Here is a 15,651-nt window from a genome sequence, read left to right on the forward strand (position 1 = left end):
AACGGTAAATATGTGCACAAAATAATGGAAGTTTTGTCCATTAAATATTTTCCGTATATTTGTCAGTTGTATGTTTGGAAACTTGATGTGCTTGTGCGGGGCACTTGCAACTCCAGATCCAGATCCATTCGTAGCATCACTAAGTATATGATTTCAGCAATTACCCAACTACAGCCAAAATGTTCACATTTTGTGATAGTGTATCTGATACACGCTGTACTTCTACTAATGACGCACTTGTATTAGTTGAGACCACTTTAAAATTAAAGACCAGAGATTTCTGCCATTCTTATTTAGATTTGTTGAACAAGCCATCAAACTAAAAGTAGGTCATTGTGCAATGTGGTGAATAGTGTTGCCAGTGCCATAACTTGTTGACACAATAAGTTAACGGCGCCTATCCCTCTCCAGGCTGTTCTATTTTGTACCCAGCGATAGCCAGAGGCGGTGTTTCAACCTCGGAATTTCAACTTTGCATACCAAATTTATTTACTCCATCGCACCTGTCTCATTAGAAATGTGTATAATCTCCCTTCTAATTACAGGTGAGTCACTTTTTTATCTTCTATCGTGGTGGGTACCTACTGCTTTTTTATCTAGTATCGGGGGCTACAGGATCTGATTTGGGAGTTTTTACGCTGTCTCTAATTATTCCCGGGTTTGCCTGCAAGCAAGCCGGGTGTTTTTCATCCGGTTTATCCGAATGCTGTTTTGATTACTAGCCTTGCGTTTTCTCGCTGTAGCCGTTGCCCCCCTTCAGTTCTCCCGATGGGCTTGCTAGCTCATCAAGTGTCCTTTTTGGTCAGTTCTGGGGTTGCAGTGTCCATGTCTTTATTCCCGGCTGGCCCTGTATTGTAGATATGGTCAGGTAAGTTGCTCCTGTCGGATGTGTTTGTTTTCCCCTTTTCAGTTGGGTCATACCCGCGGTCTTTCCTGCTAATGCTGCGGGCTGACAATCTCATCTGGTCTTGGAGGCCACGCCCCCTCGCTTGCCTTCCCTTTTTCCCCGCTGACCGGCCCTGCTAGGGGCTGTGTCTGGCGCCTGTATCAGGATCGGCCCACACCCCGTTTTTGGAATTCTGCCCACCTTTTCCACGGGAGGTCCTGTCTCCTGGCCCTGTCCTTTATTCCTTTCAAGGGTCCTGAATCTTTTTATTTTTTATTTTTATTTTTTGCGGTGAACGTTGGATGTCTCTGCCGACAGCAGCTGTTGGACCGCAGGTACATTATGCTTCGAATCCGCCCGCCTGCCTCTCTGGTCGGTTGCGGGAGGTTTTTTTTTCGCCAACCTGGCTATGGGTGTGGCGCTCAGCCAGGTGCAGTCTGCCCTTCTTGCTGGCAATGTCATTGTGCCAGTGGATCTGTTAATGCATCTGCCCGGCTTCTACTCCGCCTTGTTCCTCGTGCCTGAGGTGGGCGGCTGCCCATGTATGTTGCCATTCCATGTGTTGACGGCATCCGGGCTTTTAGGTGTGGTCATCCAAGGCTGTGGTTGGACTCCACGGGCTTCTGGGTTGCTGGCTTTTGTGTCTGGCCCACCCCTTGCAACCAGTGTTTGCCCACAATGTCTGCCGCTACCAGTTTTGGCCTCTGCCCCACGGATTGTCACCTGCTTTGTGGAGGCTGCACTTGCAGGGGTTGACATCTTGGCCATCTCTCACCAGCGCCCCAAAGTCGGAATGCGGTCTTTCCTCCTAATCCTGCGGGCCGACAGTATCATCTGGTAGGATGGGCCGGTCTGTGCGACTGTGTGTCTGCACGGCGTTTTTTTTTTTCTGGTTGGTTGCCATTCTGCCGAGGTCTCCCCGAGCGGTCGTGCCTTCATCTGGATGTGGTGAGTCTGGTCCGTCAGTGCTGACATTTTTTTTTTTCTTCCGGGACAATGACCCACCAGTGGTCTTTGCTCATAGTGGTGAATGGTCCTCTGGGCGCTGGCGCCCTTATGTTTGCCAGCTCTTGTGGACGGTAGGGACAAAATGGAAAGAAATAACGAATGTCTAAGGTTCTATGAGCATATTGTCACCGGAATCTTTGTGTTCATGCAAGAAGATTCAGAAGTTGACTCACCTGTAATAAGACGGGGATTTATAAACATTCCTAATGAGACGGGTGCGATGGAGTGACTAAATTTGGCATGCATATCTCAAAGGTGAAATTCTGTGCTTGAATTCAGATTCAGATTCAGATCTACTTTATTGTCATTCTAGTACACGTGTATACAGAACGAAATGTCGATACATCTGACCCGCACAGTTTCCTCGAATGCACAGATATAAGTAAAAGTTGTATTGTATTATGGCTACGTATAGTATTTTACCATACCATAGTGCAAGAGGAGTAGCTAACCAGATGTGCAAAATGGGCATTCAGGTTAACAAGTCAGGTAAACAGTAACATTAACACTGTAACAATAACGCTGTAAGTACAATAGTGCAGAGAGCAAATGTGCAAGGAGTGGCAAGCTATAAAGAACTGCCAGTAGTGCAAAAAGTCAGATTAGCAGCCGTTAAGATTTAGGTTAACTATATGTTAGATTGACCATTTAACAGTCTAATGGCCAGGGGGACTAGACTACTGCGGAACCTGGTGGTCCTGCACCGCACACTGCAGTACCTCTTCCCAGAGGCTAGCAGAGTGAACAGTCCATGATGGGGGTGAGAGGGGTCCCCGATAATGTTCTTAGCATGGGATAGGCAGCGCTTCTGGCCAATGTCCTGAATGGAGGGAAGTGTAGTCCCGATTATTTTCTCTGCTGTCCTCGTTACCCTCCTTACACTACTCCAGTCGGTAGCGCTGCAGCCTCCACACCACACAGAGATACAGCTGGTCAGGATACTCTCTATGGTGCCCCTGTAGAATGTGATGAGGGAGGGTGGGGGCAGGTGGGCTCTCCTCATCCTCCGCAGGAAGTACAGGCGCTGCTGTGCCCTCTTAACCAGTGATGCAGTGTTCACGGACCAGGTGAGTTTGTTTGTAATGTGCACCCCTAGGAACTTGATACTGCTGACAACCTCCACAGCCTTGTTGTTGATGCAAAGTGGGGCATGGTTGGGCTGGTTTTTCCTAAAGTCGACAATGATCTCTTTAGTTTTGTCAACATTCAGGACAAGGCTGTTGTGCCTGCACCAGGCCACCAACTGCTCCACCTCCTCTCTGTAGGCCAGGTCGTTGTCGTCCCTGATGAGGCCCACCACTGTTGTGTCGTCAGCATACTTCACGATGTGGTTTGTGGCGGACCTAGGGACGCAGTCGTGTGTCATCAAGGTGAACAGCAAGGGGCTCAGGACACAGCCTTGGGGGGAGCCCGTGCTGAGGTAGATGACATCTGAGATATTCTGACCTATCCGCACTGATTGGGGTCTGTCACTGAGGAAGTCCAGCAGCCAGTTCCGCAGGGGGGTGTTGAAACCCAGGAGTCTCATTTTGTCTACCAGATGTTGTGGGATGATGGTGTTGAATGCTGAACTGAAGTCCAGGAACAGCATCCGCACATGGGTGTACTTCTCCTCTAGGTGTGTCAGGCTCAGGTGAAGCGCAGAGGAGATGGCATCCCTGGTGGAGCGGTTTGTCCGGTAGGCAAACTGAAAGGGGTCGAATGAGGAGGGGAGACTGGAGGTGATGTGCTCTTTAACCAGTCTCTCAAAGCACTTCATTATGATAGGAGTCAGTGCAACGGGCCGGTAATCGTTGAATGATAAGATCTGGGGTTTCTTTGGCACAGGGATGATGTTGGCAATTTTGAAGCATGATGGTACTTTGGCTTGGTCTAGCGAGGTGTTGAAAATGTCTGTTAGTACACAAGCCAGCTGATCGGCGCACTCCCTAAGTACCCGCCCCGGAATGTTGTCCGGGCCTGGAGCCTTCCTTGTGTTGACCCGTGTTGAAGCACCGCCTGTGGCGGTCGTACATGTCTCGTAGAACCGTAGTTACATTTGTAACTAGTTTTTTTCGGCTTGGGGAATGTTCTCCCACATGAATATGGTAGTACTGGTTTCCATGGTTCCCAGCAGCAGATGAGGCCTCCTGATGCGATTCAGATACAGCACCTAATCATTTCGTGACCGTTTTTCAGTGGAGACTGTCATGCCGCTCTTCACAGATGAGCTGGATCTCAGTGTAATCGCAGTGCATATTGCCTCCGAAAACGGCAGGGAGGTGCCAAAACTGTACCAATTTATTTTACTGCTGTACAAACCTGGCCCGAAGTAAAACATTTACACTGCTGTATACAACAAACAGCAGATTTCTACACATTTCATCCATATTTTAATCTTAAGTAACTAGTCATTCTAAGCACATCGCGGGGATAACTGAAAATCAAATGAAGTGTGATTATGATGGTTTTGGCACAGCAGAAATGACACTCACAAAAATATTGTTAGACTCTTGCTTGCATGAATGTCTTTTTTTTGTCTTTCATTTCAATTAGAGCTCTCAGTTTTGGTAGAATTAAATAACTGTTAATGAGAGAAAATAAGTTGACATGTGTTGCATTTTTGTTCTATGTCATAGGTCTTGTTTATTTTCTGATAAATATGGCATTGTCATCAGACCAGAGTCAGACCACGTCTTTACTGATGGGTTACTTTCCTTGGAGGTGGAAAAGAAGAAGGTACTCTTTCATTTTCCTTTTAAAACCTTTTTTTAATTTTGTTTTCAAATGAGCTTTTTTTTCCCCTCTTTATCATTTTGTAACAGTGCGTAGTTAAACTGAATGTGCAAAACACTGGAACTCAAACAATACTTTTCACTTACTATGCTGCATTGCGCAAGCTGAGCTGCTTCACTCTAAAGGATGAGCATAAGGTGACGCGTAAAAATCCACGTTCACTGAAACCAGGTAACCAAATATTCTACATTTACCAGGCTTTCTATACTGTCCACATGCACCCTATGAATTCTGTAAATCCAATTAATTAACGACAAATATTTATGCAAAACTTATATGTATTTCAAAAATACAATATATATATATATATATATATATATATATATATAATTAGTTTGCTTGATGGGGATGAATTGTGCTAATGGTTGGAAAATGTGATTGATTGTGGAACGACTATCAGAATGATTTTTTTTGTTTGTTGTTTCTCATGCCACAAGATTAGGCCTCAAATACTACCTAGCGAGGGCTACAACAAGTTTGATCATTTTTGTATTTGTAGGCTACCAAGCGTCAAATAATGTTTGCTATCAAGATCTTTGAATACAGGATGTTACTATTAACTGTATTAAACATTACATGGACTCGATTACAAAAGAATTGATTCAGTATAGCAAACAATTTTTCAGTTTTTATACACCCGACTCATTTGTAACAAAACATGAAAATATTCTCTGAGTGACTTTTTGTCATTATTAAAAAAGTAAACTTTTAACAAATGAATACAATTCTATTTCTAGCGAAGTTAATAGACTTCGAACACCATTAACTTCAATTAAGCTCACCCATAATCTAAATTGTATTCTGATACGAAAAGAAACGTTATGCAAAATTTAAAGCAGAAATCAACCGAAAGCATTTCCAAAGGATAACATGTTAATCTAATCTAGTCTAAAGTCGGCATTTGAGTAATATTGTTTTAGAAAAAGTAAAATATCTAAATCCCTTTTGATTTAAATCGGCCCAATTTGAGAGTTGCTGTTGAGTGCTAATTACAACAATGTTGCTCTCATCTCAGTAAGCCTATCACAGGTCACTTGTTTCAGAAGAAATCCATTGATTGCTTACTTGCAGGTTGAACAACCAAGATGTCATATTTACTGAACAGCAATCTTTAAAACGGTTAATTGAAAACAATCTACTGCTTGTATTCTAAGAACCCCAAAGGCTAGTCAGGCCCTTACAGCATATGGTTTTTGGGTTGACCTTGCTAAGGAAACATGCATATTTCAAGCGTTTTTAGGTAACTCTGAGCAGACTTTAGTCTTTGCCTTAAATATTTTCTATTCCATTATTTTTCTATTTGCCTGGCCTTGTATCTTGTTCTACTAATAATTATGGCCTTGCTTAAAAATGATCCAAGTCATGATGAGTGAGCTTTAGCTTAACTCCTAGAAGCTTTCCAAAACGTATGTATAGACATAGGAAATGTCTATATTGTTCTGCGCACGCCACACTCACTTTGGCAGTAGAATTGGAAACGATAAACAAGTGCATCAATGAGCTTATTGCGAAATTCAACCTCAAATAGAGAGAGGTTGTAATTTTTTGCTGTTAAATGAATACATCTCTGGGTATAGCTATCTAATGAGTGTGGTGTAAAACCATCTGTTAATACGATCAATAAGTGCGCCGTCCATGATTTAAAAGAAAAAATAAAGATGATTAAAATGTTTCATTTTCTAGCGCAGGCACACGTAAAGTTCTTGATTGATAATTACAGTTTTTTTTTAATTTATTTATACACCTAGATATGAATGTTTGTTTTCAGGCGACAACTATGAAGTCCAAATCCACTACCATCTTGAGTGGGCTGGTAACTATCCAGTGACATTGGCCTTTGAATTTGAGCAAAAAAATCCCAAAACTTTATTCTACATAATGCGTGATATACACGTTCATTATTTGAATGCGCTTGGATGGGAGCTGAAACCTATTGCTCCTTTCAAACGCTCCCGACTGGCTGCTGGTTACCGCCGTTTGGACTCCAAAGTTGTTGATGGAGTGGCACCCGATGGGTAAGTACTAGTTTCTTTGTTAAAGGTACATTGTGTAATATTTGACCACTAGATGTCACTTTATTGTCTAATGTGGACAAAAAAAAACTGCCAGATGTGCACAGCGTAGCAGCAATATGCCAGACAAACATGGCACCGACTAGGATGTACAGATTCTATTAGGATATTTATAAAAATTAACTTTGACTTTTGCGTATTTTTGCCTATTCTTATCAATGTTTTTTTCTGAATGGAGGGTTTTTGTACCACTTGAAGCGACTAAATATTACACACTGTCCTTTAAGGGTGTGGCTCAGAATGGATTAATGGCAGTTCTATTTATATCTGAAGGGAAATGTGATTTGAGTTTTTTTGAGTTGTGGGTGTGTTGCATTTGTATCTCAGGCACTGCTTTTTTTGGGCACTCCAATCTTGGCTAAAAAAGCATTGCTCTGTCAATTTTTTTAGATTTTGACATAATTTGATTGTGATGTGCTTTTCCTTCCCCAGGCAAGTAGTGATGGAGCTGAAAAATGAAACCCAGCTTTATTCTTACGCTATCCCGTCAAATATAAGTGCGCGCATTGTGTCACTAAAAATGGACCCTCCTATTGATAAAAGGTTTGTAGAATGCCCAATAATGTAATGTGGTGTGTGTAAAATAATGCTTTTTTAAAATGAAAAGTCCATGTGATATTAACATGGAAAGGAAATATGTCTTCAAACATTTTTTTGCCTTCCCGTCAAATTAAAACCCGCAAAGCTCAATTAACACTCCCCTAAAATACAGTAAATGTGCATGCTCTTAAACTTCAACTTTGTTCAGAGTTTAAAAATCGCATTCTAAATTTTAAAATGGTCAACACAAACCTGCTACCATTTAAAGTGCCAAAAGAAATGCAGTATTGTGTTCCTTTGCTATATTTCTCGGTTCGGCATGCTTCTCCATTGCGTATCGCAGATTTTTTTCTTATGATGTGGAATTTCGGTGTCAATTTAGGAGGGCCAGTAGGCGCTAATCAATTGGAGGATTCTCTTCCGTTTCCTGGGCGCAGATCGGAGTTGTTTACATATCTAGTGAAAATGAGGAAAAAACCTCTTTACATGCTGACAGTTCAACTTCTGGGCTTATGACAGTTGGAGTGCTGCTCTTATACCTGTAACAGTGACACTTGCTAAATGTGTTTACCAAGATAAATTGAAAACGGTTAACAGCATTACATATTGGATATATCGATGAGGAAACACCCAATGCAGTGTTTCCCATAGACTTTTGTAGGACAGTCTAGGGCAGGTTGGAGGCATATAAGCAAAACCTGCTATCCAGATAAAAGCTATTTTTTCCCAGTGCATCATATTTCACCTTATGACGTTTGATGATTTGACAAATTTTAAAAAAACACTAATGCCAGCGCTTGTCCCATATCAACAAATATAACACTTTAAACTTGTCTCGCCCTAGCAGTTAAGATCATCGAATCTCATTTTGACCACCATTTTTTGGGGAAATAATGGTTTCAAAACAAGCTGCGAGCAGTTCCCTTTAAATGAAAAATGTCACAAAATACTGCAAACAAAGTTTATGGTTATATTTCCTTTGCCTGTGCTGTGTGTGCAGAGGTCCGTCAATCTCTACCGCTTACCCAATCGAATTTCTCTGGGTGCTTGCCTGCTGTTTTTGAGTGTTTACAGTTTTTTTTCTGTTGATCTTCATCATAAAATGTAACAATAGTTAACATACATAGTTTGATGAATTTCCATATTGAGGGTTTCTTTGAAACGTACAGCCAGATACACTCACGAAAAGGGCCATATCCGACCCCTTGTCTAGGGGGAAGAACATTTGGTACGTTTTAAATTCAAATTCATCGATCAGGTGCATTTTTTAAGAGGAAAATCAAGAAGCTAGATTTATGATAAATTTATGTCCATGTAAACTACTGAATCATGAATACTCTATGTATGAGAGGCATGGCAAACAAGTCACATCTACAAAAAATGTAAACAAGACTAGAATTTAATGCAAAAAATGTGCTCGTCATCTAATTAGACTAAAAAGAACTTGTATTCCAATGCCGATGCTGTACTATTTTCAGATATATCTGCGAGTAAACAGACTAAATCACCAATATTAGTTTTGAATTTAATTAAAGGTAATACTCATTATTAACTATCAGTACTGCTGTTTTGTAATTGCTGCTATGACAGGATGCTGGCCAGTTCTTCTTTGATGGTTTACTGAAGGTTATTGCATACCTGTCAACCTCAGCCAATGCTTCCCTTATTAATAATTGCAATTCGTATTATTAATCCATAATATACCTTTCAGCACAACACGGCACCTATTTACTCACAGTAAGACGGACTATGTAAAACGAGTGATTTTTTTTTTCCTGCACTATAATTTTCATACAATGTACATAATTTGAAATGATCAAATACTTTGTGAAATATAGAGAAATTGTTTGTTGACAGGTATGGCTCTTTTCATAAAATTGTCTTATTTAGCTCAGCTCACCACTACAAAAAGGCTCTTTCAGCTGCCAAGTGGCTCTTTAGATTTTTTTTTCCTGCCTTAACTGTTATAGTAACAATGATAATTTACCATTATGCATTAAATGAATCAATAAACATGTTTTTTTTGTGTTTTTTTTTACTAAGCAACTTTAAAGTCAAGCAACACAGAAACCCAGAAAAACAAACTCTACGACAAAATATGAATTAAAAATATTAACTCATCAGTGCTTTGAAAACAGTACTGGCTGTCTGTCCTGGTCATATCCCTTGAGAGGGGTGACCGACAGCAAGACAAACGCATACAAAAACAATAAAAAAAGGGAAAAGTACCAAAAAACCCACTCAAAAAGGTTTGCACCCTGGCCAACCCAAATGCACAAACACCCAAACAAGTTAAGCACCTCAGCACCCAAGTTAGTCATGCTTTCGTCCCTCCAGATCAAACGGGACACAAAAAAACGGCCATGTCACACGGGTCAGGGTGACACAACACACACTTTTGTTCAACAGCAGGGCCTTACAGCTTTCACTGGTTTACCCCTGCCGCATCATACGGGTGCCCAGCCCATTCTTAAGAACGCGTCCACAATCCCACTACCCTTTCACAACACCTCTCCACTCCTTCCTATTACTAACAAGAGCTCTAGCTTCCATTATATTTAGACCTCTTTCCTACAGTGCACTCATAACACCATTCATCCACGTCAATCGCGGCCTTCCTCTTGGTCTCCTTCCATTGACTTCTGCTTTGTAGATCCTCTTCAACATTCGCCCCTCATCCATCCTCTCCATGTGTCCAAACCAACAGAGTACTCTCTTATCCACACGCTTGCTCAGTTCCACTACTACTCCAGTTCTGGCTTTCACAATTTCATTTCTCAATCTATCCAATCTTGTCACTCCTAACATACTCTTCAAACACCTTAGCTCAAAAACAGTACAAAAGACAAGAATTTGTAACTATTTGCCATTCAACTTCTAACCAATGTAAATTAAAACGACACAGACCCTCTGGAAAACACGAAAAAATAAAATTAAATGTGTAAAACAAAATTACATTAATCTCTGCTGAATATTGGCATTTAGGAACACAAAGTGCCTGAGCATCGAGTGACTGATTCGGGTATTTCTATCAGTGTTGCACAATGATTTGGAGCCAGTAATATAATGAAAATGAGTCCAAATTAGGATCATTTTTTTATCCTTTAAATTTTTAATTAATTTCCTTCCTTTTTATCTTCAGTATTTCACTCTCTTCTCTCTTGCCTTATTCCTTTGCTCACTTGTGCTGCGCCCGCCAAAGACCTCCTATGGTATAGAAAACACGGCTCCATGTAAGGGTAGGTCACGAGTTGGAAACAAAAGGTCATTGTTGTGAGTGGCACCCAAAGACAAGCTCGTAGTAGTGTCTGTCCCCTTCATTCGGGACGGAAGGGTCCAAGACAGGACCTTGCTGTTTTGTAGTGTTTTATCTTTGTTTGTTGACTTTGATAAACTTATGAAAGTTTTGCACCAAAAGTCTGTCTAAATATCACAAAAGCATTTTCTGCTCATGGTCTAGTGCATAGCATCCTAACATTTTCCTTTCATGTTTTAAAGTCAAGTGCTGGACAGTCCTTTGAGCTTTAAGAACTACTTTAAGAAGCTGCATGAGTTGTTGTACTTGGAGGAGCAGCAAATACAAATGGACATCATGAAATACTTCATCCCCAATTGTGAAGTGAAACATGCTTGCTTGAAAAGAGATCCGAGCAACAAGGCGCTGCTCATTCTTCAGGTTAACCAATTCACCTACTTTTGTTTGCATGCTCGTTCATTTATTTGGTACTTCTACAGAAAATGACTTGCATTCCACTGCGAAATACAAAAAAAACTACACTGGTGAACCATTGCTACATCAGATTTTATGTTAAACCCTAAAATGACCCCCACAAAACCTTCCACTATTACCTAGTTGTTCCATGTTCCAATGAGAGAAATGCACATTTAACCCTAACCCTAACTGGTAAGCTGAGTCAAGGGCATCGATGTATTTTTTTGTCAATCAAGGTCAGAATTACTGAATTATTTCTACCAGTTTTTTTCAGTTGAAATTCTTTGTAATCCAATTACACATGCCAAACTCTGCATGATCATTGGATGAAAAATACATATTAAAGACCCTTAAGAGGCTAACATGCCTGTAGAATCCATTGAAACACCCGATTCAGTTTTCAACTGTGAAACAAATATCTGAATTGCATTTGGGATTTTTGGAAAAGGGATTCTTAGTCCACAAACTTTATTATGCCTTCACATAACCATTGTTTCACCCATGAAAATATAAAGTCCATATTTTTCCTTAATGCCATTCACTCACTGCCATGCGTGTGGCACTCAATGGTCGCCAGACCGTGCAAAATGTAGATGTGGTTTTTTAAATGTGTAGGTACAGCTAGCTTGAGCTTAGGCCAATGCCCAAACAGTACAAACTAAATTTTATCCACATCTCATACATCTGAGATGGTTAGAAGTCAGTTAAACATCCCCACAACATTTAATTAGTGTAGTTAACATAGCTGTACAATTTGCTCAGAAACTATTCTCTAGATTTAGAGTACCTTTAATAAATGCTTGTGTCAAAAGGATCGAGTGTACTTTTTCACTTTTTAGGTACCTGGACTGTCAGAGAACCGCCCGTCGGTGCTACGAGGAGATAGGCTGATGGTTTACCCTCAAGGAGAAACCAAACAGAAGTATTGCGGTTATGTTCACAAAGTTGAGCGGGACTCAGTCAAATTAGGATTCAGTTCTAAGTAAGAAACTTTTTTTCAACTCTTTGCTCATAAGTTAGGTCACTGAAGTACACGTTATGTTTATCTGTGAATGTGCCCACAGATTGTTGGATATTTTTATTGATGGCATGAAGTTCAACGTGGAGTTCACCTTCAATCGGCTTATTCTTCGTCTCCAGCATAGAGCAGTAGACTTTGCAACCAAGTTTAAACTGGAAAATGTGTTGTTCCCGCCACCCACGCTCTCTTCAAAGCAAGTAACAAATGTCCCCGAACTCAGGTGTGGTACTCAAAGGTTTGAGTCTTTAGTTTTTAAGAACACTTAAAAGAAACTATAGATTTCAATCAAAAAAGTCCCACTGCCTAAGTGCAAGTAGCACCACTGGTAGTACTTAGATACATGGAAACACCAATGTAAATAGATAGATGGATACTTTATTCATCCCCGCAGGGAAATTCACATTTCTAGCAGCTGCAGTACTTAGGGGTGAGGATGAGGCGGAGTGGTCAAATCTGTTGAAAAAGTTGTTCAACTGGTTGACTCGCCCCACATCTACATCCACAGCCACACCCTGCTTGGTGCTGCAGCCAGTAATTGTTTTCATCCCTTCCCACACCTCCTTCATGCTGTTGTTCTGCAGCTTTTTCTCCAACTTCCTCCTGTACTGCTCCTTTCCATCCCGGAGCTGGACTCTGAGCTCCCTCTGTACTCGTTTTAGCTCCTGCTGATCACCATCTTTAAATGCCCTCTTATTTTGGTTCAGAAGGAACTTTATGTCACTCGTGATCCAGGGCTTGTTGTTGGCATAGCAGCATACAGTTTTTATAGGAACAACATTGTCCATACAGAAGTTAATGTAGTCAGTAGTGCAGTTTGCCATCTCCTCAATGTCCCCACTGCCGGACCCTAGCAAGACATCCCAGTCCGTACGCCTGCTCTGCTTCGGTGGACCATTTCCTGAAAGAGCGTGTGGTTGTTGGTAGCCTCCTCACTTTTGGTTTGTAATGAGGTTTAAGCAGAATGAGGTTGTGGTCTCCTTTCCCAATGGCAGGCAGTGGTTTTGCACTGTGTGCATTTTTGATTTTTGCAAATATGTCAAATAAAAGCTTTACAGTAGAAAGTCCTTTTTTGATTTGGTATGCAGTCCTCCAATTTAAAATTTATTATCTGTAGCAAAACAATCTTGACAACTTTGTAGTTGCAATTTTGTGAATAAAAAGTATATACATATATATTAACCCCCTCACCCCCCAAAATATAAATATAGGTCAGTCCACTCATTCTTATGAGCAATAATTCAATTTGATTCTTAAAGCAAATAAGTTTTTTTGATGGTTTTAGAGCTAGAAAGTTTCAACCTGTAAACAACAATTTGCTTTTATTTTGGGAAGTGATGGCTAATACTTTTGCATACTTTATGACCAAATTACGGGCCAAAAATGTACCTTGACTAACCCCAATTGGCCTCGGCAGTTGTAAAATGTTTTGAATAAATTAAAAGTTTTTTTTTTACTGTGGAGGATTTAATAAATCAAATTTCTTCATGGAATTTTGACACATTCACCTCGCGAGTTTCTTTAGCTCCTGATATGAGATGGATCGATACTTTATTCATCCCTGTAGGGAAATTCACATTTCCAGTAGTATCCATGTGTTAAAACATAAAATAAGAGATATAGAATACAAAAATACCCAATATAACATGTGGGATAAAGAGCATTTAAATAATGTCCCAAAAATACACTGTAATAAAAATAGGGTAAAATATGCAAATGTGGTTTTTCTCATATTGAGGTTTTGAGGTTTTCCTTGCCTCATGTAGGTTTTAGATCAGAGGATGGTGTAATAGGTCTGTGGTTTGCAATAATATGTGGTCTGTGCAGCCCTTTAAAACTTCTTGTGATGAAGTGCTATACAAATAAACATCACTTAATTAAGCAGGTTGTGTCAATGGTTCGCATCATTAAGGCATATATTAGGAACTAATATCTCCAGCTCTATCGCTAGCATTAGTTGCAAATATCGATATGGTTGCATTAGGGATTAGCATTGCAGGCCTGGTAAGTGAATTTTACTGTGCTGTAGTTTCCGGTGTTTGTTATAAAGTAAAATGCCTTTTTTTCATATTTCTTCTGTAATATTTTCACTATTTAAATATTGCATTACTTTGCAGTCACATGAACTTATGCACTTAAATGGAATATAGATGGTGGATGGCAATGTCCATCAATCACACTGATTGTGTGTGAATATATGTATCTCTTAATATGCAAAAAGTCATAGTTTCATTGTGTGTGTGATAGTTTTTACAACAGACTACTCGAGTCCAACCCAGAGCAGAGCAAGGCTGTGTGTCATATTGTAGCCGGCACATCCAAACCTGCGCCATACTTAGTTTTTGGTCCACCGGGCACAGGTAAATCACATGGCGCTGCTCAAGTGATTTGTGCTCGGTTTAAACAAGTCTCCTCTTTATTTTTTCCACTTTACAGGAAAAACGGTCACTTTGGTAGAGGCCATAAAACAGATTGACAAGGTCTGTGAAAACTGCCACATCCTTGCCTGCGCTTCTTCCAACAGTGCCGCAGATCTTCTCTGCTCGATGATTCTAAAAGGCCATCAGAATAAGAACATGGTGTATCGAATGTATGCCAGCAGCCGGGATCCACAGTTGGTCCCTGATGACATCAAGGTTAGGAGATAACACTTTCTGTCTCAGTTCAAGGTGATCCAGTACCTTTATGCCTGTATTTATTATTATTCTAACTTGCTTGCTTTTCAAGCAGTGTGTTTTGCGTGTGTGTTTAATATCTAATGAAAAAAGTTACATCACCCCCCCCCTCCTCCACCCAAGTCTTGTCAGTCTAGTCTTGTGCTTGATATCCAAATATAGTACAACAGCACATAGAATTAAAACAACTGTGTGAATAATACTTCCGAACAAGTTTGGCCACCCTGATCAAGAATTTTTCAAGAATTTCCTTTATCATCGGTTGTACGGCAGTTTCAGTTCTATAATCATACTGCAAACAAACACAGTGATATTTGAGGAGTGAAACTAACGATTGTTTTAGTCATTCACGAATCGGTCACTTATTCTTTCGTTGAATTGATGAATAGGATTTGAAAAAAAATTCAATTTCCTCCTATATTCAAATATTGAAGTTTTAGACATATTGGCAAATAATGCACAAATTAGAATATTTTATAATAAAAAAATAAAGAAATCCTAGTGTTTGTCAAATAAAAACAAACAAAAATACAAACATGTATGCTATACACCTGCACATTTTTAGAATACTCTTCCTACCATCCTATCATATTACATTAAACTTATCATACAAAACAAAATTGAAGAAAGAGCAATAAATTAAATTATGTGTTTCAAGATTTTTATTCACCCAAAAATATCAAAAATGTAGATTCACTTTTCAAAATGTTGTCAATAAATTTGTTTTTGGGGTTCAATCTAAAATATATGATAAACATTCTCAATGTGAAAACGATGTATAATATGCTTAAGAATCTGCCCCTGGTGTTGAGATAAGCATGTTATCATTATATTTCTTTATTCTATATATTTTAACAATTCATTTTCTTATTTTTTCTGCCACACTTTCTGTTCCCTTGAAAATGGTTTACTTTGTAATGTTAGACTGTTTCATGCTAATTTTGTTTCTAATCCTTCAATGTTCA

General features: G+C 39.9%; 1 protein-coding gene across 1 annotated transcript in view; it reads left to right on the forward strand.

The window, feature by feature from the left end:
- LOC148369269 (putative RNA helicase mov-10-B.1) overlaps positions 1-15,651 on the forward strand; it is a 32,276-nt gene that overhangs the window by 3,129 nt on the left and 13,496 nt on the right. Inside the window, exons 4-12 of the mRNA XM_088331215.1 lie at positions 4,513-4,612; positions 4,699-4,840; positions 6,438-6,684; positions 7,174-7,284; positions 10,780-10,957; positions 11,833-11,975; positions 12,058-12,234; positions 14,259-14,371; positions 14,448-14,647. Coding sequence (XP_088187341.1) covers positions 4,513-4,612; positions 4,699-4,840; positions 6,438-6,684; positions 7,174-7,284; positions 10,780-10,957; positions 11,833-11,975; positions 12,058-12,234; positions 14,259-14,371; positions 14,448-14,647 — 1,411 coding nt within the window. The remainder of the gene's footprint in view (positions 1-4,512; positions 4,613-4,698; positions 4,841-6,437; positions 6,685-7,173; positions 7,285-10,779; positions 10,958-11,832; positions 11,976-12,057; positions 12,235-14,258; positions 14,372-14,447; positions 14,648-15,651) is intronic.

The sequence above is a fragment of the Urocampus carinirostris genome, chromosome 3 (genome assembly GCF_059441175.1).
Source record: "Urocampus carinirostris isolate Australia breed hairy pipefish chromosome 3, RoL_Ucar_1.0, whole genome shotgun sequence".
In the NCBI taxonomy this organism is placed as follows: Eukaryota; Metazoa; Chordata; class Actinopteri; order Syngnathiformes; family Syngnathidae; genus Urocampus; species Urocampus carinirostris.